At 47.5% G+C, this 27,183-nt stretch overlaps 1 protein-coding gene across 14 annotated transcripts in view; it reads left to right on the top strand.

Annotated features, from left to right (window-relative positions):
• The window catches only part of DAPK1 (death associated protein kinase 1), a 170,073-nt gene that overhangs the window by 83,680 nt on the left and 59,210 nt on the right, over positions 1-27,183 (top strand). For 10 of the 14 annotated variants that reach the window (XM_036260773.1, XM_036260770.1, XM_036260764.1 and 7 more), the window contains one exon: positions 7,983-8,204. The exons of 1 other annotated variant lie outside the window; for it this stretch is intronic. In XM_036260773.1, the coding sequence (XP_036116666.1) occupies positions 7,983-8,204 (222 nt within the window). Of the gene's footprint in view, positions 1-7,982; positions 8,205-10,047; positions 10,125-10,893; positions 11,063-14,856; positions 15,030-27,183 lie in introns of those variants that run through there. 3 more of the 14 variants (XM_036260775.1, XM_036260777.1, XM_036260776.1) reach the window with 3 other exon arrangements.

Genomic DNA, 27,183 nt, shown 5'->3' with positions numbered 1-27,183 from the left:
TCGAGCTGCTGTGGGCTGCCCGAGTGTTCTCCTGTGGTTGAACTGAGATGCCGGCTGGACAGGAGCCTCGATAGGCCAGACATGCAAGATGCTCAGTCACCTGGCCAGCCTTCCAAAGCTGCCTTCTGCTCAGCAGGAGCTGTTGAGGGAAGCTCCTCCACGCGGCCTCCACATAGCTTGGGCTTCTCCCTGCATGGTGGCTGGGCTCCACGAGGGAGCCCCCAACAGTGTGTGTTCTGAGAACCCCAGACAGGAACCCCAGAATCACTTCTGCCACATTCTGTAGGTCAAGCAAGGCTCGGATTCCAGGAGACGGCTGAGAATCCACCTCATGCTGGCTGAGGCCAGGTCACCCTGCAGGAGAGCATGGGAGATGGAACACGTGGCTGAGGCCGTCTATGCAGGCTGCAGTCAGCCTCACCTACCCACAGACTCAGACTTTAGCATCCAAACAAAGTCACAAGGTCTTCTGGGGACCAAAGGGAGCAAATCCAAAAAGTCGCCATCCAACATGAAAATAGCTTTGTTAGTCCTAAGGCGGGGGGGGGGGGGGGGGGCAAATAGAGACTTGTGACACACAAATTTCAAAGTTGTTGGATAGAAAGTGCCAAGAAGAAATGGGTGCTGCTTTTCAGCCACTGGCACATCACCTTCTATGCTTCTCTGAGAAGCACGAAGCTGAGACAGCTTACTAATTTCCGTCCTTTCCACGGGCTTGATGTGCTCAGAGCACCCAGCTTACACTCACATGCAGCCTCATGTCACGTGTCACCACCCTTGCATGAATGGGGAAACTGAGGCTCAGGAGTCCCTGCTTTCCCACATTGTTGGCAGAGTTGGGGATGGCTTTGCTTCATTCTGGGCAGCACTCCATTTATGGGGACCCCCTGAAGGTCCCCCACCACTCCCTCTTCCTCAGAAGTACTAGGAAGGCTCTTTCGTGCTCCCTGCCCAGCTCACCTGTGCCTCCTCCTGGAACTGGTCCCTCCGCACACACCGTCTTCACCACCCGGTTCACATCCAGCCTTGGAGGCGCAGCCTGGCTCCCCTGACCTCACTGTCTCCCCCTGAGTAGCCCAGAGTGGCCACATCTTTTTTATGGCCCTTCCCACATTATGGTGTTACAGGCTTGTCATTCCCATTGGTCTATAAACTCTTCAGGGTCTCTCCCTCTACCGTAAATGTGAATTATTATCCAATGTTAACTCATCCTTGAGAAATCATTTCTGTTTCCTCGCCTCTTATTTAAGACCTGTAATTCCAGTACTCTAGCAGCATGCAAGCTACTACCCCTCTCTCAACACAGCTCCTCGAGAAAAAGAGGTGGCTCATAAGCCAGAACTCAAATTGTGCCAGGGGGTTGATAAATGAATTCAAAAGTAAAAATTATTTTGTGTTAATTAGAAACCTTATTGCGAAGACTTGGAAGGAGGGCAGGGTTGAGACTTAGCTGTTTGATTTAAGCCAGATTTATTTCTAGCATTAATGTAGGAAATTCGCAATAATAAACAGTTCCCATAAATAATTTTTAACTGTCATATGTGCTGGGTAGATACATACTTAAAATCAAAGAAAAAATGTATGCTGTTTACTCACTTGCTTTGAATCCGCACTTCCTAGGTAGGAGCTTATTCTATCTAATGTGATGTCTGGATCAAGGTCAGCAATGAAAATGATAGAGCCTATGTTAGCCATCCACCCATAAGGGAGAAAAAATAGTCCACTTGCTCTTTCTGCATTCTCAGTGCAACATCTTTGACGTTGCATGTCCACCCCATCTTTCCCAAAGGGAGAGCAAAGCTCCCACAAAGAAATGAAGTTGAAAATGAAACCCAAGCCGTGGCCGGTTTGGCTCAGTGGTTGGAGCATCAGCCTGCGGACCAGAGAGTCCCGGGTTCGGTTTCCACTAGGGGCATGTACCAAAACAAAGAAAGAAAATGAAACCCAAAGGGATGAAACAAAGTTCGACAGGTTGATTTTTAATGCATGATGAAACACTAAGACCTACAAAAACACGGATTCTTCACAAATTGTTTGTCAACTTGTGTGCTGACCTTGAGACTCCTCTGTGGTTCTTTCTGGTTGTTAGCATTGTGCTTCCCAAGCACACACGCAGACATGGTTCACTTTCTTGTGGCAGAGCACCTCCGAGGATGTTAAGCAGTGGTTTTCATTCATTAAAACCCTTGCTGAGTTTTCAGTGGGGAGGAGAAGGCTACATTGCCCAAACTTATTTAACCACAGTCCTCTTCTCTTTGCCTGTCCCCTAGAAAGCGCTTTCCTAACACGATGCTCCGCAAGTTCAGAGAGGGTGGCTTGTGTCTCAAACAAAATGGACACAAGCCCAACAGAGCAACCTGGCTCAAGGAACAGAGCTTTGGAGCAAATACACTGGGTTTGGAGTCATTTCTCAATTATGCAGACTTATTTGCTGAATAATTTAGGGCAGTTTTTAAAACATCTCTCTGAGGCTTGGTTTTCTCATTGACAGAGGAAATGATGATGTGAATCTCGTGGGGTTGTGATCATTAATAAGGTAATATGTGTAAAGAGCCTTGCATAGAGTCCTGGTTACAGTTCGAGTGACTGCCGTGTTTGATCAAGTTAGGTACATTAGTGAGCCAGAGAGAGGAATGGTTGGTTGTTCTTTATGAAGATTTTCTCCCTTTATCTATAAAGTTTTTCTCTTTCTAATAAATTTTGTGATTATGTTTGAGTTCATTTCTCTCTCTCCTTTTTTTTTTAGTTTAAAGCAGGGATGTGTCTTACTGTCTTTGTACATTATCTGATCACAAGTAGTTAGTAAATGTTTATTACAATTAACTGAAAGTTTTTATTGGCTGTCTGTACCTAGAGCAACACACTGTTTGGTCAGCTGTTAGATGACAGAGAATGTTAGCGCATTTTTTAAAAAACAACATACAACTGATTCTCATTACTCGTGGTAGTCGTGTTCTATAAATTCAACACAAACAGGGAACTGGCAAACACTGAGCCATTAGTCCTGGAGAAAATACAGGGTTAGGAGCTTCTGATCACATTTTTTACTTCAGATCTATGCATAACCCTGTTATATGTTGTTTTTGTTTAAAGGCACCTTCTTTAATATATAGTGTTGATTCATTAACATTGAACTCATGGCCCACAGCACTACAAATCACACCTGAATGAAGCTTATCTAACACACATATGTTCTCTGTAAGACACATCACAGCCTCTGTGCTTAACACTGGACAGAACTTTGTCTCTGTGTTTGGGGGCCATTATAAATAGCACAAAATGGGGGAGGGGGGCATTAAACAGGCCACAGAAAAGACATTGTTTACAGTTATGAGAGCTGAAATAGAAGACAGAGTGTTGTCTTGATCAACTTCATCCGGCAGCTCAAATCTGCCCGTGACTGAGAAAACGCTCCAAGTGTTGATTAGAAGGTTTACAAATAACCTTCAGCAAGTAGGCGAATTCGCAGATATGGATCCTGCAAAAAACAGGGATCAACTGTATTCTCTCGTCAATTAAATGTCCTGGTATACAGTGAATTTCCATTTTCCAGTAAGGAAGCTACATTCCCCTACCCACTGAACCATTGCTGCAGCTGGGTGTCAGTCATGGAGGAGCCTCAAGTCTTTGTAACAGGAGTCAGGGCTGGGGTGACAGGCAGTCCCCAAGGGCACGGCAGCGGTGGCCTTACTTCTCCGTGCATTTACTTCTTCCTGCTTAGAGCTCCCCGTGGAAGCTGTGTCAGGTTGTTACTCTGGGAGCTCATGATTTAGAAACCTTTGCCAGAAAAAAACATTTTTTTTTCATCTGTCTGTGATGGGGGGAAGGGGACTGGACAAGAGGGCCTGCCCCCAAAGTGAGCCGGAGGGAGGGGTGGGGGAAGGGCTGGGCCCGCTGCCCAGGAAGGAAGGGAGCAGCAATTACCCAACAGTCCAACTTGAATTGGGCCTCCCAAAGAAAATCACTGTTCTTTCTTGGTTTGTTCATTTGTTCATCCTCACCCGAGGATATTTTTCCATTGATTTTTTTTTTTCTTTTTTCATTTTTTAGATAGCGTGGAAGGGCAGGAGGGAGAGAGGGGAAGGGAAAGAGAGAGAAAGAGAGAAACATAGATGTGAGACACAGCTATTGGTTGCCTCTCGCACAACCCCGACTGGGGCTGCGGATCGAACCTGCAACCCAGGTATGGCATGCCCTTTACCAGGAATCAAACCCACAACCCTTTGGTCCTTGGACTGACCACTCCAACTGCTGAGCCAAACCGACCATGGCAAAAATTACTGTTTTTAGAGAAGAGTGTCTTCTCCGAGGGGTCTGTCCCTGGTTTGCTGGCTGCCTATGGAGATTACACTGTGAAAATTCCCGACATGTGCACAGCAAGGCCCCCACGGGCCACACGTGGGTATCCTGCCTGCCCTTGGGCTATGACTGGGTTCCCAGGGGAGGGTGTGGCTGCAGCCGGGCTCCTTTGAGTGGGTCCTGGAGAGGGAGGGGGCAGGATGATGGGTTTGAAGGTGGAAGCCAGGGGCCGAGTTTAGCAATAGTTTTACACACTCTAACTATGTAGCTTTCTTTATTTTTTCTTTTAGGGTTCTTTTCCCACTGGCAGTCATGAGAGGTGATATTTGAGGGGGTTATACTGTAACATTTTGGGATTTAAGCAACCGTAACCTGATGACAATCACTTCAGTTGTCAAAGAGTCATCAAAGCTAATGGTTATTGAAGACTTAACCACTGCCAGGCGCTGTTCTAACCATGTATCCATCATAGCTCATTTAAACCTTCCCCTTACACCCCAGCTGCGCATCCAGGCTGGCACTGTTATTTATTTTTTTTATTAAAATATATTTATTGAATTTTTTTTCTTTTAATCCTCACCCAAGGATATTTTCCTATTTATCTTTAGGTAGAGTGGGAGGGAGAGAAAGGGAAAGGGAGAGAAACATCAACGTAAGAGGGAACACATCGACTGGTTACCTCCCTCATGACCCCGACCAGGGCTGGGGACGAACTGCAACCGAGATATGTGCCCTGGACTGGAATCGAACCTGCAACTCATTGGTCTGTGGGCTGATGTTCTACCGCTGAGCCAAACTGGCCAGGGCTGGCACTATTATTACACCCACTTTAAAGACACAGAAACCGAGGCACAGAGCATTAAATAGGAAGCCCACAGTCACATGGTTAGTGGGTGGTGGAGCCAAGGCTCTTATACAGGCTGTCTGTGCTCCCAGCCCTCCAGTGTCACTGAGCTGCAGGGAGACAGCTTCGGTTTAACCCGGTTTTTAAGATTACAGATTCAGAATTGAAGGGCAGTGCAGCTCCTGGAGGAGCTCCACCCCAGTGCCTCGGGGCATAGAAGGATGCCCCTCACAGCCCTCTGACCTCAAGGAATTAGTCTTGGGAGGGACAGCAATGGTCAGGAAACAGGCAGAAGAGAGCACGTGCCACAGAAGGATCTGAAGTGCTCTGTGGGCTCAGGGGTGCGGGAGAGAACGCTGACTGGAGCAAGGAGGTGGGAGCAGGTTGTTGGGGAGTCAGATAAATAGGGAAGGGTGTCGTTAAAGAGGAGACATTGAGATGGGCCTAGAAAGTGTCCCTCAGAATCATTCCCAACCCTCTTTGATGCTCTGTACCACAGTTAGCCCGGACAAAGGCACGTAGCTATGTGGCGTTAGAGTCCCACTTCTGGGCTGGGCCTCCCACCTGCCGGCCCCTTAGGCCCTCCTCTCCCACTGGCACCCCTCATGGGGATCCCAAAATGTGAGTGAGAGAGTGGGTTCCAGATGTGTTGCCACACACCTGGGCCACAGAGTGAGCTTCGACGTGTGCACACACTCCTGCCCTCAGCACGGGTTTGGAACTTTGCCTTAACCCAGCCTTAGGTCTGGCGGGCTTGGTGCCCTCGCCTTCCCGTAGTCAAAAGGGGGAAACAGTCAACACTGGAATATTTAGCGGTGAAAACACACGCAGATAGTCTTTATACTTAGGCTTGCATTTAAATTCTTTGTGGTTCACCCGCAGAACTTTTATTTATTTATTTATTCATTTTCGGCAGTTTGGTTTTGTTTTTTTAAAACAACGTGATTCAAATCACAGAGTCTACTTTGAGTCTTCACAGCCCCTGAGACACGTCTCCGTGGCTGTGACCTGTGTGGGAGGCATCACGACCCTGCTCCTGGAAGCAGGGTCGTTTATAGTGTGGGGTCCTGTGCGGCACAGTGTACACGGCCTCCTCTCCGTCCTGGAAGCACGAGACTGTCTTTGTGAGGAGTAGGGATGTGTTCCTTCTCTCCATAAACCCCATCTCTGCTTCCCACCCCCAACCCCTCAATCGACAGAAAGCCCAGTCTTCAGTCCCCAGAGAAATTAGAAAATGGTTGTAATAAAGTCGTAACAGATCCCCTGGCTCTTTAAGGTCATGAGTTTACAGGCATTCGGTGCTAGCATTCCGGTGTGATTTATTCTTCAACTTCTCTGCTCTCCTGCTGCAGGGGGAAAGAGGGTATTAATAACCTGTCATGTAAAAAATTTGACACTGCTGAAAAAATAATCCTTCACTCTATGTCTTTTCTTCACTGGCCTCCTGCTGTTAAAGTAAATGCGTAACATTTTAAAGTATCCATTCTTTAGCATCAAAATATTACCCTTAATTTGATTTTCTCTCCCCCCTTTATCTTCATGTGAAGAGAATAAAGTTAACTAAAGATAACTGTGCTAATGCTCTACATAGCAGTTCTCCAGCTGGTGCCAAGAGATGTACAGATCCTGTGATGATTGGATCGACCCTGTCTTGACACTAGAGAAGGAGTGAGGGTCGATAGAGGAAGTATCTTTCTGTTGTTTCACTTACATTCAGGGTAGCCTACTTATCTCTCACTATCTCACCCACTTATGCAGTCACCTTTTATTGTGTGTCAAGTTACTTTATTATATTCTTTTATATATGCATAGGAGGCTCTGCTGTAGCATGGGATGGATAGGATGCTTTCCTCTGCAAGAAATAGAAAACACAAATCAGACTGACATTAGCAGTAAAGGGAATGTATTGGCCTATGTTGCTGACAAATCCAAAGACAGGTGGCTTCAAGTTAGGGTTAATCTAGCCACAGACCTAGTTTCTTCTACTGGCTCTGTCTCTGCTGTGTGATTGGCTTTAAACCAAGAGTGGCTCCCCGCATGATCCCAAGGTATCTGGCAGCAGCTTTGGGGAATCAAAGAGTCTCAGAAAAGGTCTAAACACTCTCTGGAAGGTCTTAGTTAGGTCATGTACCTATCACTGGAGCCAGGAGAATCTAGTGCATTAAATTGGCTTAGCCTAGGTTACATGATCTCTATCTATAGTTGTGGGTGGAGTCAGCTTCCCAGAACCACAAAAATCCCTAGATACAGGTATTGGAAAGGGAAGAGGAGGGTGGTGCTGCTGGAGAAGCAACCAGCAGATGCCTAGTACCTAGGGCTTATCAGTTCCCAACGTGTGAAAAATATATCACTTTTTTGTTGTTGTTGTTCTGAGTGTTTCCATTGATAAATATTACTGCAAGAAATATGTCATCAGAGTAAGAGCTCTACATATTTTTCTACCAATTCCCTGGTTTCCAACTTTTGGTTTCCTACACACACAAGGAAAAGAATTTGTTGGAAGTGAGGTGACCCAGGAGCCCCTTCCCGCTGTCCCCGAATCTGAAATGGGAGGGAAGGGACCAGCACAGAAGTGGAGGTATTATTGCCCATTCAACAAAGTATCATTCAAGAAAATGGTTTGTATCCCTTTCAACAGTGTTCATAAAGAAACTGGCTTAATGAAACTGAAACGTAGTAAGAAATATCCCTCCTTACTGTGTCAATTGCCCACAATTTGGACTTTCCTACTCCACGTTCCCTGGGCGCCCCTTCCCCATGGCACGCCCTTGCTCGAGCCGTGATTTCTCGCGGACAGAGAGAACGGATCGGTGAGCCGGGCCTCCTCTCCTCCCTGCAGCGGGCAGTTTGCCGTGGTGAAGAAATGCCGCGAGAAGAGCACCGGCCTGCAGTACGCCGCCAAGTTCATCAAGAAGCGGAGGACGAAATCCAGCCGGCGGGGCGTGAGCCGCGAGGACATCGAGCGCGAGGTCAGCATCCTGAAGGAGATCCAGCACCCCAACGTCATCACCCTGCACGAGGTCTACGAGAGCAAGACCGATGTCATCCTGATTTTGGAGCTGTGAGTGCGGTCCACGGGCTGCGGGGCTGGAGGGGAGGCGAGGGGCGGGGCGCGGGGCGGGGCGCGGGGCCAGCCCCCAGCCTGGGCAGGAGCTGTTGACCTGCTCTGCCAGGGTCGGGGACTAGGGTGTGTTGCCTGCCCAGAGGCCGAGCTGCAGTTATCTGGAGGAGTTTTGAAGACCACTCCCGTGCTCCCACCTGATTTGCAAGGAGGTCTTCGGGTTCTTTGCTTTTCATGAGGTCGTTGTCTGAGTTTTATGCTTGTGAGCATATGTCCTCCACTTCTTTCTTTTCTTTCCTGCTGTCCTCTCGTCTGCCCTCCCCCCTCCATCTTGTGCACACACTCATCCATCTCCACTCTGGGCCTGTCAGCACTCATTATATGAAAGGGTAAAATCGAACCAGAGTCGCTCAGAGGTGATTATGAAACTTGTTTTAAAGTGGTTTGCTTAGTGTCTGAGCCACATCCTGCCCGTCAGATGTCATTGTGGGAAACATGGCAGCAGTTGTTCTGGGACTGTCTCCCTGTCCTGGCTGCTGTCTGAGTGCCCCACCCCTAGTGACCAGTCCCATGGCGCAGGCTGGCGGGAGAGGAGCAGACGCTGTCCTGGAAGGATTGCTGGGGAAGTCTCTGGGCTGTTTGGAGGGAGGAGAGACATGAGTGTCCTTCGGGCAGAGGAATGGATGGTGCAAAAGAAGTCTGGTGACGACCAATCCTGGGTAGTTCTTACTGATAACAGGCCCCACTCAGTTCCTAAGAGCCTCTCGAATTCACATTTTCCCTTCTGCCAGCTCCACAGCTCCCCTTGTTTGCAGATCTCCTAGGGCTAAGAGGTGATTTTTGCGACCAGGGGAGATGGAAGTGAGGGACATTAATGGAGGGTCCAGCCCACCCCAGGGCACCACATTGCAGGCACTCTGTGCTTTGTGCAATCACGACATCCTGGGGCACCCACAGCTTCTTGTCTCATCACTGGGGTTTGGGCACATTGCTTTATGGGTCTGAGCAACAACTTTCTGAACTGTAAATTGGGGTTAATAATACCTAGGACAGTGTCTGATTCATGGATATGTTTAATACATATCTTTCTTCATTCCTTTAAACCAAGAAGGTCACAACCTCTGTGCTGGTGACGTTTGGGGCTGGATAATTACTTTTGCCGGGGGCCATCCTGTACGTTGTAGGATGTTTAGCAGCATCTCTGGTTTCTACCTCCAGATGCTGGTAGCATTTCCCCCTCCAGCTGTGACCACCAAAAATGTCTCTAGACATCGCCACATGTCCCTTGGGGACAAAAATCACCTCCCCTTTCCCAATCCCTGCTCTAAAGAAAGAGCAGGAGCCCTGGCTAGTTTGGCTCAGTGGTAAGAACGTCAGCCTGAAGACCAAAGAGTTGTGGGTTTGAATACGGCCACAGGCATGTACCTTGGTTGTGATTCACCCCCGGCCCTGGTCAGGGTCATGCAGGAGGCAACCAGTTGATGTGTCCCTCACACATCGATGTTCCTCTTTCTCTCTCTCTCCCTCCCACTCTATCTGAAGATAAATGGAAAAACTTCCTCGAGTGAGGATTAAAAATAAAGGAAGGGTAGGACTTTAAGAGCACTGAGCACTAAGGGGCCTGCTCAAGCAAGGTACAGAGAGAACAGAGGAACCACGGTGTGATCCATGCTGTGGCTTTATGTGGCCACCAGGGAACCAGACTGAACTGAGATCAAGATCGGGATAAATCCTTTACCACCCCTAAGTCTAAATTTCCTCCCTTGAGGCTATTTTAAGAGACCACGAACACAAAGTTCCCAGGAAAGAAACATTACAGATCACAAATGTTTTGCCTTTTCAGAGAATTATCATGTTATGCCCAGTGACTCAAGAATGTCATTTACCCTCTTTACCTACCAAACTGGACACAAGATGCCTGTGAGTCACTGCCTTCCTTGTTCCCACCTGCGGGTATACGTTATGGATCCAGCTTCTGTTGACCCCATTCCAGAGATATTTTTTCTTATGTGCATTTATCCTATGTGTAAGTTGGGTGACATACAATCATTTTTCCCATTTAATTTAAAAAATATTTAAAATCCCCAGGCTGGTTTGGCTCAGTGGTTAGAGCATCGGCCCTCAGACCAGAGAAACCCGGGTTCTGTTTCTGCTATGGGCACGTACCTCAGTTACAGTTTGTCCCTGGCCCCAGTTGGGGTCGTGTGGGTGGCAGCCAGTTCATGTATCTCTCTCACATCGATGTTTCTCTCTCTCTCTCTCTCATCCTCCCTCTCTTCCTCCTGCTCTATCTGAAGATAAATGCAAAAATGACCTCGGATGAGGATTAAAAAATAAATAAATATTTAAATGATCATACAATAAACTTGATGTTGGAGGAGGGCTGTACAAGTCCTTGGAAGTTAACACGTAAATTCATGTAACTATCACCCAAGTCAGGATTCAGAACAGTCCCATCACCCCCTAACTCCCTTGCACTAATCCATTTGTAGTCACACTCACCCTCCACCTCCAGCCCCACCCCCCAGGCAATCACTGAGCTATTCTATTCTCCATCCCTTTGTCTTTTCGAAAATGTCAAATAAGTCGATTTATACAGTATACGGTTTTTTGAGATGGGCTCTTTCACTCAGCATAATGCTTTTGAGATTTACTCATGAGTTCTTTGCTCCTTTTTATTCCTGAATAGTATTCCACTGCGTGATGTTTGTTTATCTGCTGAAGGACATTTGGGTTGTTACTGGTGTTTGGCGATCATTAGTAAAGCTGCTGTAAACATTCACATACAGATTCGTGTGTGAACTCAAGTTTTCGTTGCCTTGGGGTAAATGCCTGGGAGTAAATTGCTGAGTCATGTGGTAAGTGTGTGTATAACTTTCTAAGACACAGCCAAACTATTTTCTAAAGTGGCTGCACCATTTTTCAGTCTCTCCAGCAAAGGATGTGCGTCCCAGTGCTCCACCAGCACTCAGTATTATCAGTATTTGTTTCTAATAGTAACAACCATTCTCGTAGGTGCATAGTGGCTCACAGCATTACATAGCTCATTGTGTGGTGATCTTGAGTAAAAGTTGAGCAAACTCACCAAGAACAGCTATTAGAAGGGGCAGGAGGGACCTTATGATGTGGCCCCTTCCCCACAGGAAGATTACGTGCTCTCTTGAGGGTGGTTACGCTTATTTCAAGGTGTGTTAACCTAGATGAATAAAAGCAATGGACAGGACTTGCTTAAGGCAAAAGTAAACCTTTTACTAAAGAAACTCTAGGTCTGGGGTGTGAACCCACTGTGACCTGCCCAATTAGGATTTTATTATTAGATCACCTATGAATGTCACTTTCCGTAGGACCCCATTTCCACCTACAGTTCTAAATTCTAACGGCTTTAAAGGAAGACTTACTCATCAGTGGCATATTCCATCTCTCTTTTTTTTCTCTCTCTCTTAAGAATGCTGAAGTACAGTGGTGGTTAAGGAGAAAATAAAATTTAAGAATTTGTCAAAAAATAGCCCAGTGACATTATAGTGGCCATTTATCTGTATCTTCTGGCTCAATGATCTTGGAGTAGATGTATTTTTCTGATGTGTTGCTTTGGGATGAACTCGACAGCAACTATAGCTTCCTGGGTCTTAATAACGAAGCTTGTTCCCTCTTTGAGAACATGTGCCCGTCTCCACTGTTGTGTGAGCTCTCGCCTCTGAACTCCAGGCCCGTCCTCACCGCCAAGATAAAGACCTCAGACCACCACTCCGCTCGCTTTTTCGTGAACTGCTCCCCGTGTCCTGGGTGAGGCTCAGAAGTGGTATATTTTCTGTCCTTTGTACAAAACGTACTTGGCGTCTGCATTACAGGCATAATTGTCAAATCTAGTCCAGGATCTGCCCTTTAAATTCTGTGGAAGCCCTGAGAGTAGTTTGAAAGAATGACGTTTTCCCTGGGCAGTACTCCTGACAGCTGACACTGGAGCTCAGCATCGCATGTACATGAAGGAGGCATGCGTGGTGTTTCAAAATCACAACCTCCACATCCATTGTTCCCGGGGCCGTGCGGAGACAAAGCCTCTGTGCCGTGTTGCAGCTCACCCACGCGTTGTTGCCCAGGCAAGCTCTGCGGGGCTCTGGTCTCCGGAGCTGTAATCGTTTCGTAACTTGCCCTGTTACCTGATCAAACGTGAAGCTAAACTCTCAGAACTCAATGCCGGTGCTAATCAGAGACACTGGCTTCTGCAATTCCATTTCTAAGCTTGCTGCTCAGACACAACTGAGTATTTCAGGCTGTGGATAGTGATGCCTTTTTCCATCTGGCTCCCTCCCTCCAGCGTGGTTTAGATCTAAACGTTTTTAAGGGCCAGAGAGGCGATAGAAATGGGCGAGGTTGCTCTGCATAAAGCCCCAGTGTCGGGGAGGCATCAGGGAATGGTGAGCACTGTGGCCAACTGGGATCCTCACGCCCCACCTCAGAGACAGCCATCCATCAGCGATTGCTGCTGTGTGGAATTTTGGGTCCAGTGATTGACAGATCTTGCCATTTTTTCAAGGAAACTCTGCACTCTAGGTTTTTAATGTTGGCAATTAGTTCATAGTATTCATGGGCAGACAAAATAAAACCTAATGAAAGGCCACGTGTATCCAGTACAGACCTCTAGATTCTAGCCTGCTAAAGCAGTAAGTACTCATTTGCTTGTTTGTTTGTCTATGTAAGCAATAAGACTAGCTGCTCACAACTGTGAGAGAAGCAACGTGGGGTACGTACAGTCAGAGACAGCCCCGAAGGGCTAGTAATTCTGTTGGAAGGACAAGATACACACTTACTATTCCTAAGTGATTTTTTAAATGTACAGTATGATTTGAAATCATGGCTCTCGAACTTTTAGCCTGTGTCAGAATCACTTGAAAGGCTTGTTAAAATATACATTATTAATTGCCGGTACTTCCAGAGTCTCTGATTCAGTGGGTCTGGGGTGGAACCCAAGAATTTGCATTTCAAACAAATTTCCAGCTAGCTGCTGGTCTCCCCCTTCCCCCCACCCCCACCCCTACACAAAGCTAACCCCCTTTACCTCAAAATATGGCTTTATTTGGAATTAGGGTCGTTGTAGGTGTGATTTGTGAAGATGAGGTCCTACTGGAGTAAGGTGGGCCCCTAATTCCGTATGACTGGTGCCCCTATAAGAAGAAGGCCACGTGAAGGCAGAGACACAGGGAGAATGCCCTTCCCAGATGGGGCATTGAAGTGATACGCCCTCAGCTAAGAGCGCCAGCACGTGGTTTGGACTTCTGGCCTCTGGAACGACGAGACAGTACATTGTGCTGTTTTCGGCCGCCCAGTGCATGGTACTGTTACAGCAGCCCCAGCAAACTAATAAGGAAGCATGAGTCGAATCTAAAATTCTGTAAGCTTGTTAAAAATCAAAGAAAACACATAAACATTGTAGTTCTATCAGGCAACTGAGAAATGATGTGATGTGTGACCCTTACTCCCTGCAGAAGGAGGCTGCAGAGGGCGGGGGTTCTGGGCCTGACCTGAGGCCGGAGTGGACATCACCCCATCTTGGCCTGCTCCAGGACAGTCACCTTTGCTTTGAACCACCCGTCTGATGGGTTACCCTGTTAACATTCAAAGTGAAAATCCTAGAATTGCCATGTAGGTATTGGCATAGTGGATTGTTGCAAAGAAATCAAGCCAGTTTGAGTTCTGCAAGCCTACATTTTTCCCTTTATTTGTTCTGCTTGGAATTTAAAGCAGATTCTTAATTAACCCTTTTTAGCAAGCGGGCATGTGTTATGTGTTTCTCTCTCTCCTTTTTCTCTCCCCTCTCCCCTCCAGGAAATTTGGTTTAATTAGTGAAGTATGCAGTAGTTGTAGCTAAGTGTAAGGTCATGGAATGAATAATGCATTCTATTATTTTTTAACTTAAATTTTTTTTATTGCGGTAGGAAAATACAACATAGAATTGACCATCTTAACCATGTTTAGGTGTGCAGTACAGTAGTGTTCGTTATAGGCACCTTGTTGTGCAGCAGATGTCCAGAACTTTTTCAGCTTGCTAAACTGAAACTCTATACCTATGGAACAGCTCCCCTTTTTAGTTCTCTTTTGACTTTGGTTGAGTTAATAATTTGTGGAATTCAGTTTGTTCACGGCAAACAACTGCCGAGTTGTACTGAAACATTTGTGCAATATTAGACCACTTCATGCACGATCATTAAGTCAGCTCACTTTCTCCTTCATAACCAAACGAAGATGCAGACTAGTAAGACTATGAATATGATTTTTTTTCATTCTCTATCAGCACAGTGGGATGTATGTGGATGAATTCATGCTGCACCGTCAGCAAATCCAGAATTGCCAGAACCTTTCACGAAGCAAATGCAGCGATTGAAGTGATGGTTCAAAAGGGACAGAGTTGTGCTGAACTGAATGTAGTCCTGGGGACGTGAGTGATGCTAGTGAAGGAGGCGAATCTGATGCATGAGGCCGTTCAGTCCCCCACCCCCACGGTTCCCTGCACCTCTCCTGGTCCTCACATCCTCATGAGGCACAAAAGCATGCTCAGATTTCTTAATTTTTTTTTCCCCTGCTACATTTGGTCTCTCTTCCCTGAGTTCGAGCCAGCTCTTTTAACTTCTTGAACTTTTTGTTTTTATTCACAAAGGTAATTTCAAGACCTGTTCTGGGTCGCACTTTCGGCGTCTGGCCCCTCAGAGAGCTACGTGAGGCCAGGGCAGGTCTGAAAGTGCATTGGCAGCTGTCTCAACCTTTCACAACAGAATGAAGTCACATACAGCAGGTGATGCCTCCAGTCATTCTCTTGAGAAATAAAACCCTGTACGTATTTCTTCCCCAACACTCAACTTCTTGCCAGTTCAGTTGTAAAGTGTTTCTGTAGTGTTTATTGAATGGGCATTTTTTTTTTCTTTACTGATTTTAGAGAGAGAGGAAGGAAGAGGGAGAACGACAAGAACATCAATGAGAGAGAACCCCAATTGGCTGCCTCCTGCATTCCCCCCATTGGGGATCAGGTCCACAACCTGGGCATGTGCCCTGACCGGAAATGGAACCGGCGACCTCTTGGTGCATGGGTCGACGCTCAACCACTGAGCCACACTGGCCAAAGCTGAATGGGCATTTTTGCTCACTTAGTTGGATTATTCAATTTCCAGTTGGTCTTAGAAAAATTGGGACAACGCAAATCATAAAAGCAAACAACATGTGGTATCTGAGCTCATAGATCTGTAGTTTTTATTACATAGTCATAATTTGATTCTTTGTGCTGTATACATGAGTTATACGTAGGAGGTATTTTTGCTTATTTGCAAGAAAGCCCTGTAATCATTAAGGTTTGGTAAACTGTGGTGACATTACTGCCCACCAGCCAGCCGTAGGGACTTCCGTAGCTCTGGTCATAGTATTCTTAGACTTCTCCCCAGGGGCCGCAGACTCTACCTTATGAGTCTCTGGGGTAGTCTAAATCCCGGAGAACTATTTACACTTCCTCTTGGAAATTCACAACCATGTCACAGATCTTATTCTTCTTCCTGTCTTGGTCAACCACTCCCCTAACCAAGGCTCTGAGAAGATGTCCCAAGAGGAACTCTGTTAAACTGTGGCTTCAGCTGACCCCTCAGACATTCTGGTTTCCCCTCTTGCTTTGTTCCCTCTCCTTCCTGGCTCCAGTGTCTTCTCTGTGTGGTGGAGGCTGTCCCGGGCACAGGCTCCCTGCCCCACTCAGCTCCTCTCCACACCCAGAGCTCAGGTCCCTCCCAGGCTGAGGGCTGCCAGTTGGGTTGTCCAGGCTTGGCCCACACTTCTGTGCTGGCCACATGGTGCCACATTCTGGGACTGAAGTCAGCTTTGGAGACAGGAAGCGGGGAGACTTCACCCCAGCTCGTGCTCTAGAAAAGAGACCAGAACACAGGTCGTGGGTCGGATTCCTTATTAGGACAGGTCACTGACAGTCTCTCCCCACCATCCTTGAACCCCTCAAAGCCTCCCTTTGCCTCCTGGCATTACAAATCATTGTTTTAAAAAACAAGTGAAAATACTTCCCCAAAACAATCTTGTATTGCTTTTTTCTCTGAATTTGTAGTTCCAAGTAACTGAATGTCACCTCAGCTTCTTAGGGTTAACCCCTTTTTTCATGTGTGCATGTGGTTTTCAGCATGGCCGACGAGGAGCTTCAGGCTCTCGTGGGACAGCGTGTTTGCTAGTCCACCCAAAATGCGAGTGTCCTTTCCAGTCTCTGCAGCAGTGCAGTTACGTGGCATGGCTATGGTGTGACCTTGACCATGCTGTGTTCGTGAGAGTAGGTGTAAGTGAGACATAGGCTAAAGTACCTGGTGTTCCCTAGGCAACAGAGTGTCCGTACCCACCCCACCCCCACCCTGGATATTTTGACAGGAAAATTCATGCAGAATTGATTGTTTCAGAAACATGGGTAGAACATTCACTTCCGTTAAGGCACTTCAGTTTGGTGTGGATCTTTGCAGACTGCCTTGAGAGAGGATGTAGACAAAGGATGAGGGAGGCTGTCCTTGCAGAAGAAAGGAGAGCTGCCCTTCATTTGACTCTTTAGGTCAGCAGTGTGGGGCTCCCCCGTACATTATCTCATTTAATCCTTGGGTGCAATCTGGTTTCAGGAGGCTGAACCCAGATATAAGGGTGGGGGTTCTAATTGTCAAACAGTAGCTTCTTGGGGAGGGAATTTTTTGCTTGAGTCCTAAAAATCTACTGAATCCATATAGAACTCAGCCTACAAGGCCCACTGTCCATCTTTTCTAAGCTGTCACCTTTCCCGGGGACAGGAGGAGTGACGAGTTAAATAAAAAAGACCAGCATAGAGTAGGGAGGGCATTCCCAGCCTGCCCCGCTTACCCCCCTTCTCGTGTTCCTGTGGTCTTAAGCTGCATTTTCCCTCCTCAGTTTCCAAGCAGTGACTCAGTAGCTTTAGGAAGCCAACCTGGACTTTGAGGACCTTTCCAAGTCTCTCTCCAGCGCTGCTGCTTCAGCCGCCACGTTGTTCTCGACCCTCGTTCCCTAGCATTCCCATGATGCCGGGAGGGGACAGCGAATGTCCCATGCTCCTGTGGGGATGACGCTCAGGATGGCTGGGAGGGCTCTGCTTACAGCTGCACGTGCATATTTGCCCCTCAATATGCTTCTCTGAGGGCAGGGCTGTGTCCTACTTTGGCACCCACAGCACTTCGATTGTGCTTGGCCCAGTGAAGGTGTGGACAGTCCAAATAGAGCAAAAAGAGCAAGACAGGGTGATGAAAGTGTCTCATGTGGCTCAAGAGCCAGTAAGTTGACCACTGACGGAGATATTGTTCTTGGCGAGATGCTGACGCACCTGCTTGGGCCTCAGGCAACAACTCCCGCCCAAGTGTCCTAGAGGGTAAGTAATGAAACCTTGAACATTGGGGTAAGAAAACAAGTGACAGGGCAGCACCCTAGCACTAGTGTAGCAAGGGGCTCCCACCACCCTTAGACCTGCAGGGTGGGCAGGAGAGTCACTTGGGGAACCTGGAAGGATGACTTCACAGAGAGAACCATGAGCTGAGCCCTCAGTAGGGGAATTTGGCTAATTCATGGCAACTTGGCAGCAAGGAGGTGGGGTTGACCTCAGTCTCCTCCTTGTTGGTGCTACCTGTTGGCCAAACCAAACTAGAAGCCAATTTACGAGGGAACATTTGTGTTCAGTCTCTGTGAGCAGCCTCCCTGGACCCAGAACTGGGTGGAGAAGGGTGGAACATGGATCTCAAGAAGTAAAGAGAAAATACCTCTAGTGTCTAATCCTTTAGACACTTCAACCCAGATGCTGTGGCTAAGTAGTTACAATCCAGACTTCCTGGCGCCCACAGTGAACTCTTTCCAGGACTGAAGAATACAGTTTCAATGTGTGGATGGTTAGGATCCATGTTTATCTCATGCCCTTTTTTCCTCAAAGGCTATGTGTCTATCACAGATTCTTAAAAAAGAAGTCCTTTTTTTTTTTTTCAAGAATCACCCTTTTGTTTTCCTCATTTTTCACTTTTTAAAAAACGTTATTAGGCCCTGGCCAGTTTAGTTAAGCGGTTAGAGCATCAGCCCGCAGACCAGTGAGTCACGGGTTCGATGCTGGTCAAGGGCACGCACCTCGGTTGCAGTTCATCCCCAGCCCGGGTCTGGTCATGTGGGAGGCAACCAGTCGATGTGTCCCTCTCACATCGATGTTTCTCTCTCCCTCTCTCTCCCTCCCTCCCATTCTATCTAAAGATAAATAGAAAAATATCCTCCGGTGAGGATTTTTTTAAAAATTTAAAACTGTTATTGGAATGAGGAAGTGGAGACATGGTCTGAGGCTAGAAGTCTTGGTTCTTTTGCAGGTGGTAGCTCTCTGTTACCAGGGCAACGTGCCCAGCAGGAGAGCCGTCTGTGTACATCCGGCCTCTTCCACCCTTTGGGTGCTGCATTGCCCCTCTGAAGAGATGGGAGTTGTCTCAAGCTCCTTGGCATCCATGCGGCTAGTGGATGCTACAGGAAGAATCTCCATGGAAATAGGAAGCAGTCCAGACCTGCTGCTTCCTTGACTCTCATTCCCTCTCCGATCACCTTAATCTGCCTTTTAACCTTCTGCTTGCCCCTGAAAGGATTCCTGCCGAAACTTCCTCATGTGCGAAATTCCTTCATATATGTGCAACTCGTTATACTCAGCTATCACCTCCAGTATATTGGTGTCCCTAAAGCCATATCTCTGGGTCTCTCTCTGGAGTTCCAGTTGCTTCTCCGGTTGCCTATTCAACATCTCCACTGAATGAATCTCCCCCAGGTACCTGAAACTTACTATGTCTAAACTGAACTCAGAATCCCTCCTCCCCTGCCTGCTCTCCCTCTCCTCCTCTCGCTTGGTGTATGGCATCACATCTTCTTGGTTGCCCACTCTGGAAACCACGGCACCATCCTTGCCTTTCTGTCTCCTCTGACTCCCGCGTGCCACCTGCGAGTCTTTCATTAAGTCCTCGGGTTCTGCCGCTGAACGAACTCCTGAATCTCTCTCTTGATTACCATCCTCATTTTTCTCCTGTCCAGCTCACCCTCAGATTTATTACAAAACAGCTACTTCTCTTGCTTAAAAACCTTTGATGAGTAATCATATGAAAAGATTCTCAATATCACTCATCGTTAGGTATCTCTACAAAGCAAAACCACGATGATGTCATTTCATGTCCACTCAGACGACCATAATTAAAAAGAGAAACGATATTAAGTGTTGATGGAGATCTTGGAGAAATTGAATATTTCTTCAGAACATTAGACTGCTGTGTAATTACAGCTGTTTTAGAAAACAGTTTGGCCATTCCCCAAAATAGTCAGCATAGAATTACCATTGACTCAGCATTTCCAGTCCTCAGACTATACTCAAGAAAAATGGAAATATCTGTCCACACAAAAACTTATACATGAAGTAGTATTTTTCACACTAGCCAAAAACTGGAAACAACGCAGATGTCCATCAACTATTGAATGGATCAGCAAAATGTTGTATAGCCATATGGCTGTTATTTGACAACGAAAAGGAATGAGGCATTAATTACGCTTCAGCATGGATGAACCTTGAAAACATAATGCTAAGTGAAAGAAGCCAGTCTCAAAAGACTACCTAGCATGTGATTTGGTTTCTATGAAAAGTCCAGAATGGACAAATCCATAGAGATAGAAAGTAGATTCGTGGTCCGGGGGCAGGCAGGGTAGTGATGGTGAAGGACGGGAAGTGGCTACTGACGGGCACAACGTTTTCTTTGGGGATGATGAAAATACTCTAAAATAGATTGTGCTGATAGTTGCACAACCCTGTGAATATAGTAAAAACCATTGAATTGTACACTTTAAAAGAATCAGTTATATGGTATGTGAGTTATATCTTAATGAAGCTTTAGAAAACATGTCCCGTGGCCCTGCTGCCTACAGAATGAAGCCTGCAGTCCATAGAATGGCGCTGGATCTTTGCACCAATGTCCAGCGTCCTCCTTGTACCCAACCACTTCTCTTCCACCCCTTTTGTCTCTGCCCCTCATGCCCAACTCACAGAGTTATCTTTACTAGATTATGCCATGTTCTTAGGCACCCCCAACCCGTTGTCTGCGCTGTAGCCGCTGCCTGGCATGCCGTACCCTGTCCACCTAGAGAACTGCTGCTCATCTTTCAAAGCCCCGCTCTCACAGATTGAGTTGCTTTCTTAGGTGTATTTTCATCACTACAGAAGTGTGTTCATTATAGCATTTACCATGCTATATTTCAAATGTTTGAATATCTTTCTCCTGTAAGGGACCAAGCGTTCCAGGAGATGTGCCTGTATTTTACTTATTTCTCTTTATCTCAAGCATCCAGAAGACGGCATGAGTGGTAGCACACAGTCAGCAGTCAGTGCCCCATAAAGTGGTTGAAAGTTGAACTCAGTCAAGGAGACTAGTGGGAGATCGTGATTAGAAACCTGATGAACAGCGATGAGGGGCCTTTCTCGAGTAAGGACAGTGGAGACATAAAGAGGAAAAAAGCCAAAAAAGGTCTGCGTTATGTGTGACCTGCTGAAAGTAGCCCTGTCTCCTGAGAACAGAGCACTTTGTCATCTTAGCTCATTTCCACGTCGGACCTGAAAGGGTTGGGACATGAGACCATGTGTTTAAGCTGGATGCATGGGATGGGCAGAAGAGTAGGTTGGAAGGAGAGTTGATGGGATTCCGAGGGACAGGAGTCAAAAACCTACAATCTGCCTGACATTATGAGGCTGGATACCAATGACACTCAGAGGCCAGCAGCTAAAATTAAAGCTGCTGATTATCATTGGCATCTGGTATAATAATAGCCATCACATGGCAGGTACTCAGTAAACATTTATGCAAAAGAAAAAAGGTGAGCTCTTGAGGCAATCAAAAGTTACCTTTGCCCATCATAGCCTTCTACAGAGTCAACTCTGTTCAAACCCTCGTATGGCCCCAGGCCGACTGTGCTGCTGAAAGAAGAGATTCAGTCTCATCTCCTTCTTTCTTAGAGACCTCTGGTGCAGGTGGCTCTCTGCTCTTGGCCTCCTCTTCCAACACAGCAGGGTTCAGGGTGTCTTCCCCCTCCTTTTCCCCTTACCGAGGTGGCCAGGAGGAGGTGCTCAGCTCCATGCCCCTTCTTTGCCCTCCCCATCTTCTGCCAGTGGCCAAAGTGATCCCAGAGCCTCTCCACCTGCTGAGTGAAGGTCTACTCACTCACCTTTTCTGTCTCTTCCTCCTCCAACCTGTCTTTCTTCTCAAGTTCACCCCAAACTCCAGGGAAGGACCCCTCTGCTCTATGCCTCTTTTAAATTGCAGGTTTCCACACCTCGGAGGTGGCCAAAGAACAGGCAACCCCATCCTTCAGGTTGGCTGGTGCCTATCTGATGGGCCAGGGGTCTTTCATCCAGGATTTCCAGGTTCTTAACAACCAGCATCAGCCTTTATCTGAGCCCTTTGAGCCCAGGGAGAACAAACCCGGTCAGCAGTGGGAGGGATGGGTCCTGCTCTTCCCCAGATAATAGCCTTCCCTTGTTTTCAACTAGACGAGACAGATTGATTTTGGAATAAACCTGCATCTTTGGCTGTCCTAGCTTGGTTTACTTCCCACGGCCTTTGTTCTAACACCAATTATAATGACCCAGGCTGAAGAGGTGTCTGGCTGCCCCGGCTTTTCCGAGTGCCCCACTTTTGATTGGCCTAGTTATTTGTGTGGGTCTCCAAAGCTGGAACTGAAGCCATGAAAGTAAAAAGAGGCTTGGCATTTGCTGTGGTCAGACTTGCTGTTAGGTTTCTTATTTCCCTGTACATGAGGACCTTCTTTAGCTCAAGAGCTCTGCATGGGCCCATGGCGGGAGGGACCACGGTTCATCTCTCAGCCTCTTCTCTGCCTCTTGCCTCTGACAAAGCTCGCATCCCGCTGGTCACACGGCAGCACGAGTTGCATGTGCTCGTCTCTTCGGAGCACTGCAGTAACGGATGAGGCCACCCATGGCTGGAGATGACCACCCTCCAGCTCCAGCCAGGCACCTCTGAGCCTGTACAGATGCCTGAGGGCTGGGGCTCCTTACCTCTGCACACCTCTACCCCATTTTTGGTAACCCAGTTGGCAGGCTCCGCCACTGAACTCGGCACCATGCCCAGCAGGCCATATGTGGCCTTTGTAGTGAGCTTCCTGCCTGAAGCAGCCCAGCCAAGGATTCTTCCATTCCCAGGACCACCTGCACCCAGCATTTCTGCAGCTCCTGGCCTCCCGAAACTTCCAGGGAGGGGACAGTCTTTATGGTCTGCCTCCTGTGTATCACCCTCATTGTTGGTGTGGCATTTCCTAAATATTCTCCAGACTCCACACCTTTGTTAACACGAGGGGCCTAACACCTGGCCGGTGTGGCTCAGTGGTTGAGCATCGACCCATGAGCCAAGAGGTCTCGGGTTCGATTTCCGGTCAGGGCGCATGCCCAGGTTGTGGGCCCAATCCACAGTGGGCATGCAGGAGGTGACCAATCTATGTTCTCTCTCATTGATGTTTCTCTCTCTCTCCCTCTTCCTTCCTCTCTTTCTAAAAATCAATAAAGGAAAAAAAAAAAATGAAGGGCCTAAGACTGTCTGTAGTCCTCAGGATGCTGACTGCCGGGGGACCTGCCTCATACTTCAGGTTTTCAGTGCACGCTGCACTGCTAGCACAGGTAACTGAGGGTCTCCTCTGACCTGGGCTCCTGTTCTGCATGACAGCATCAGCTTTTTTCTCATCTGAATTAGTTTACAATTTCTCCAGGAGTGGACGCTTTTGGCTCTTCCTCTCTACCCTCCCCCCCCACACACACCCCTCCAGAACCGAGGCCTCTCATCACTCTAATGCAGAAACCCGAGCTTCTCTGAACATCCATGCTGGCTGGCGACCCCCACTCTTGCACCCCGTCCCCTCTCTGAGGGCATCCTTGTGTCTCATGGGACTATTTGGGAAGCACACTGAGCTGCTGCTCTGCAAAGGTTCATTCTTGCTGTCTCACACTCTTGTCCTGTCCTTCCTGCATTGATGCACTCCATTATTTTTGCTTCTGGGAGGTTTCTGGGAGCTCTAAAATGATTTTATCCATTGGGATGTTTCTGTTACCTTCCCCATCCATTTCTTTCCCATGCCCCTCTCCCTCTGGTTAGTATAGAAACAGAAATGCACGTGGGAAGCAGAAAACGAGCGTGTGCTCAGGGTTGGGGGGGGGCTGCGGCTCGCAGGCACCCGCTGCAGCTCCAGAGACGTCCTGCGGGCACGGCCCCACCTGCCGGAGCGGCGGCCTTCGTCGCCCAACACAGCCATCGAGGTTTCCTTCTCCAGAGAGCTGGCTCTAGCAAACCACACCTCTGAACCAGCAGCATATGTCCCAGACTTGCAGTCATTTTGATCCCGTCGGTGGGCAAAAGGCAAATAGATTCGGTTCCCTGAAAGAGGAAGAGGGAAACGAAACTGTTTTGGGTTTGTTGGCTTGTTGCGTAAATGCCTCATTATATTCCACATAAAGCTTCTTCCGTTAAAAAAAAAAATAAGGGATTTTTTTTCCCTTTAGTACCGTGTCTTGGTGAGAACTGCAGCCTCTCGTTTGAAAATCTGCCTCAGCAAACTGCAGTTCCATCACTTGGCCTTGAATTTGAACACGCAGTCATTCGATGAGGGGGTTGGATAATGTCAGGGAACCACTCGGACTGGGGCACAGCCGCTTACTATGCTTTGTCCACAATGACTGCCTCCTACCCAACAGCTGAGCAATGTGGTTTGGTCCCATGTCATGCCATGCCTGCCGGTATTGACAACTGATGATGCATTTTCTGTGTGCCAATCCAACATTCTGTTTCCATCTTGGTATTCAAAGAAAGTCGGAATTCTGCTCTTTTATTTTGAACGAAAGTGATTGCTTTAAAGACTTCTTTTTTTCCACAGAGACCATACTTTAATTCAGCTTCACAGATTAGTCAGTCCTTCATGAAAATAGAACACCAGATTTTTGAGGCAAGGGACCTTGGGGGGATCCCAGCTTATTGCCAAACGTGGGTCGTTTTGCAAGACTGGGGTCTTTCTTTGCTTGCCGTAGCTGGCGGGCCTAACAGCTTTGGTCCCTCATTCACAAAGCATACATCCCTAAAAGCATACAAACCAACTCCCCATTTATTCCATTTTCTTGCCAGTTATAGCAGTCTGTCCCCCTTGAATTATGGAGTTGCTGTGTATATCTGGATGCAAAGTAACTGAAATAAATCTGCTAGTTCTTGGAAAGTGTAAGGGTCAGGCAGAACTGTCGGGTGGGGTGTTGACAGTGTTGGCTGAGGGTGGGTTGGGAGTGAAGAGACAAGTCAGCTTTTGTGCAGTTTCTGGGCATCAAAGCAGAAAAAGTTTAGACATAATCCTGAGCTACTACTATGTGCCATACCCTGTGTTAAGTGCTTTTCATTTTATCTCATTTAATTAAAAAGCCACAAAAAAAAAAACCACCTCTTTAGAAAGCTCGGCCTGAGGACCAAACCCCCTAAGATAATGGGGTGAAACATTTCCCTTATCTCTGGAAGGGAACTCAAGCACCTGTACTTTTTCTGAATAATAATTACCATCCACTGAGGACTTTTTATGTGCCAGGCATTGAGCTAAGCACATGATAGACATTAAGTCTTCACAAAAGCTCAAGGCAGGAGGCTTCTGAGCCCCGACTTCAAAGCTTAGTGTGACTTCAAATGGCGACAGTCATTTGTTCGATCGTGAATCTGCAATGTGGGCAGAGCTCTGCTGTGCCAGCTCATCTCTGCTCCCTGTAGCATCCGCCAGGTGACTGTCTGGGGCCCTGGCAGAGGTCCAGGGAAGCAGATTCCAGAAACATTCCTCAATCAAGTCACCAGTATTTGGAATTGACTTTAAGAGCGACCCTGGCAGAACTCTAGGCTTGAGAAGAAAAGATCCGAGAGATGCAGAGGGTGATTGTGTGGGTCACAGGGTGGCTGGTATTCTGCGGCCCATGTTGTTGGTGAGCAGGGCTTGGCAAACGACAGCCGGCGGGCCAGAGCCTGCTGCCTGTGTAGCGTAGACCCTCGGGAAAAGTGCTTCTGCATTTTTTTTTTTTTATCCTCACCCGAGGATATTTTTCCATTTTTTGTACAGATAGAGTGGGAGGGAGAGAGAGGAAGGGAGAGAGAGAGAGAGAAACATCGACGTGAAGGGACACATCGAGTGGCTGCCACCCGCACGACCAACCAGGGCCGGGGACAAACTGCAACCGAAGTACGTGCCCTTAGCGGGAACCGAACCCGGGTCTCTCCAGACCGCAGGCCGACGCTCTAACCACTGAGCCAAACTGGCCAGGGCTGCTTCTGCATTTTTAAGTGGCAGACTCAGGACCTGTATTACCAGAGGTAGATTGCAGGTCTACCCAGGAAGGAATTTCCTGACTACAGTCATCCATGAATGGGAAGAACAGCCCTCAGATGAAGGCCATGCAAGCAGATGGCTGTGCTGAGGACACTGTAGGTCAATGGTGTGCTGGTAACTGTGTAACAATGGGTTCTCCAGGCAAGAAAAGCCCTGGTTTGTGATGTTTGTCTATTTATATGATACGAATCCCACCATGGCCAATTCCCAGTTCTGACATGATGTCACGAAAGGTGCCGTTGGGCAGAGAGGCGTGTAACTGGCTCTGCAGCGGGTTCAGGGGCCACCAGGATGTAATGCTGCCCTGTGCTTTCCAATCTAGAGACACACGGGGTTTGGGAAGGAACGGCAGTGCTGGGAAAATCCTTTGAAATTTCACTTGCCTCTCTGGGCTCACAGACAGCTGTCATTAATGTCTACAGCGCAGAAGGATTAAGGTCCTTGCCATGGTTCACAGAGCTGCAAATTCCACCTGCTGTTTCATGGTTCTCACATTTGGTCTAGAAAATCTTGATGTCTACAAAGATTGATAAGTTTGACTGCATCCAAATTTAAGACTTCTGTTTAACAAAACATCACTTTAAGCAAAGTTAAAAGGCAAATGATAGATTGGGGGAAAACATTTGGAATATAGAAGAAATCAAGGCTTAGTATCGACAGAAGGTAAGGAACATCTATCAATCAATTAATAGTAAAAACAATGACAGGCCCTGGCCAGTTTGGCTCAGCAGTTAGAGCGTTGGCCCATGGACCAGTGAGTCACAGGTTCAATTCCGGTCAAGGGCACGTACCTTGTTTGTGGTTCGTCCCCGGCCCAGGTTGGGGTCGTGCAGGAGGCAACCAATCAATGTGTCCCTCTCACATCGATGTTTCTCTCTGTCTCCCTCCCTTCCACTGTACCTGAAGATAAATGGAAAAATATCCTCCGGTGAGGATTAAATAAATAAATAAATAAATATCAATGAAAATGTCGTTGGATAAGGAGTTAAAAAAAAAATGACAGTCTAAAAGAAACATGGACAAAGGGTGTGGGCAGACAGTTTTAGACCCAATCAGATACAAATGGCCCATAAACCCAGGAAAGAGTGTTAGTCTCTCTGCCAAGCAGAGGAATGTAGGAGAAAACAGTGCATCATTTCACCCATCAGACTGGCCCACAGTAATGATACTGAGCAAGAGGCTGTGGTGACGCAGCACACTCCTTAACTTAGTGAAACCTTCGTAACCTTCGACCTGGACATTCTGTATCGGGCCATACATCACCCCTGGGCCGAGAGGAACTCGCACACCTTCAGAGGAAGCAGGCACATCAAAGATCATTGCCTCATTGCTTGCGACAGTGAAAAGTTGAAAACACACGTGGTCAACTCTGACCTGTACATCTATATACACACACCCAGTGAACACCTGACAGCCGTGAGAAGTAGGAACCAAGCGCACCGCCCACGGGCACTGCTGAGGTGAGCGAGCAGATTGCGGAGGAGCACGTGGGGCCTGACGCCACTGTGTCCTTAAAATGCCCTTCAGTCGGTGCTGTGTGGTTCACAGAACACACACGACA

This window comes from Molossus molossus, unplaced genomic scaffold (genome assembly GCF_014108415.1).
Source record: "Molossus molossus isolate mMolMol1 unplaced genomic scaffold, mMolMol1.p scaffold_m16_p_14, whole genome shotgun sequence".
Classification (NCBI taxonomy): domain Eukaryota; kingdom Metazoa; phylum Chordata; class Mammalia; order Chiroptera; family Molossidae; genus Molossus; species Molossus molossus.
The sequence above is the reverse complement of the archived record's forward strand: the minus strand, read 5'-3'. Positions and strand labels throughout refer to the sequence as shown.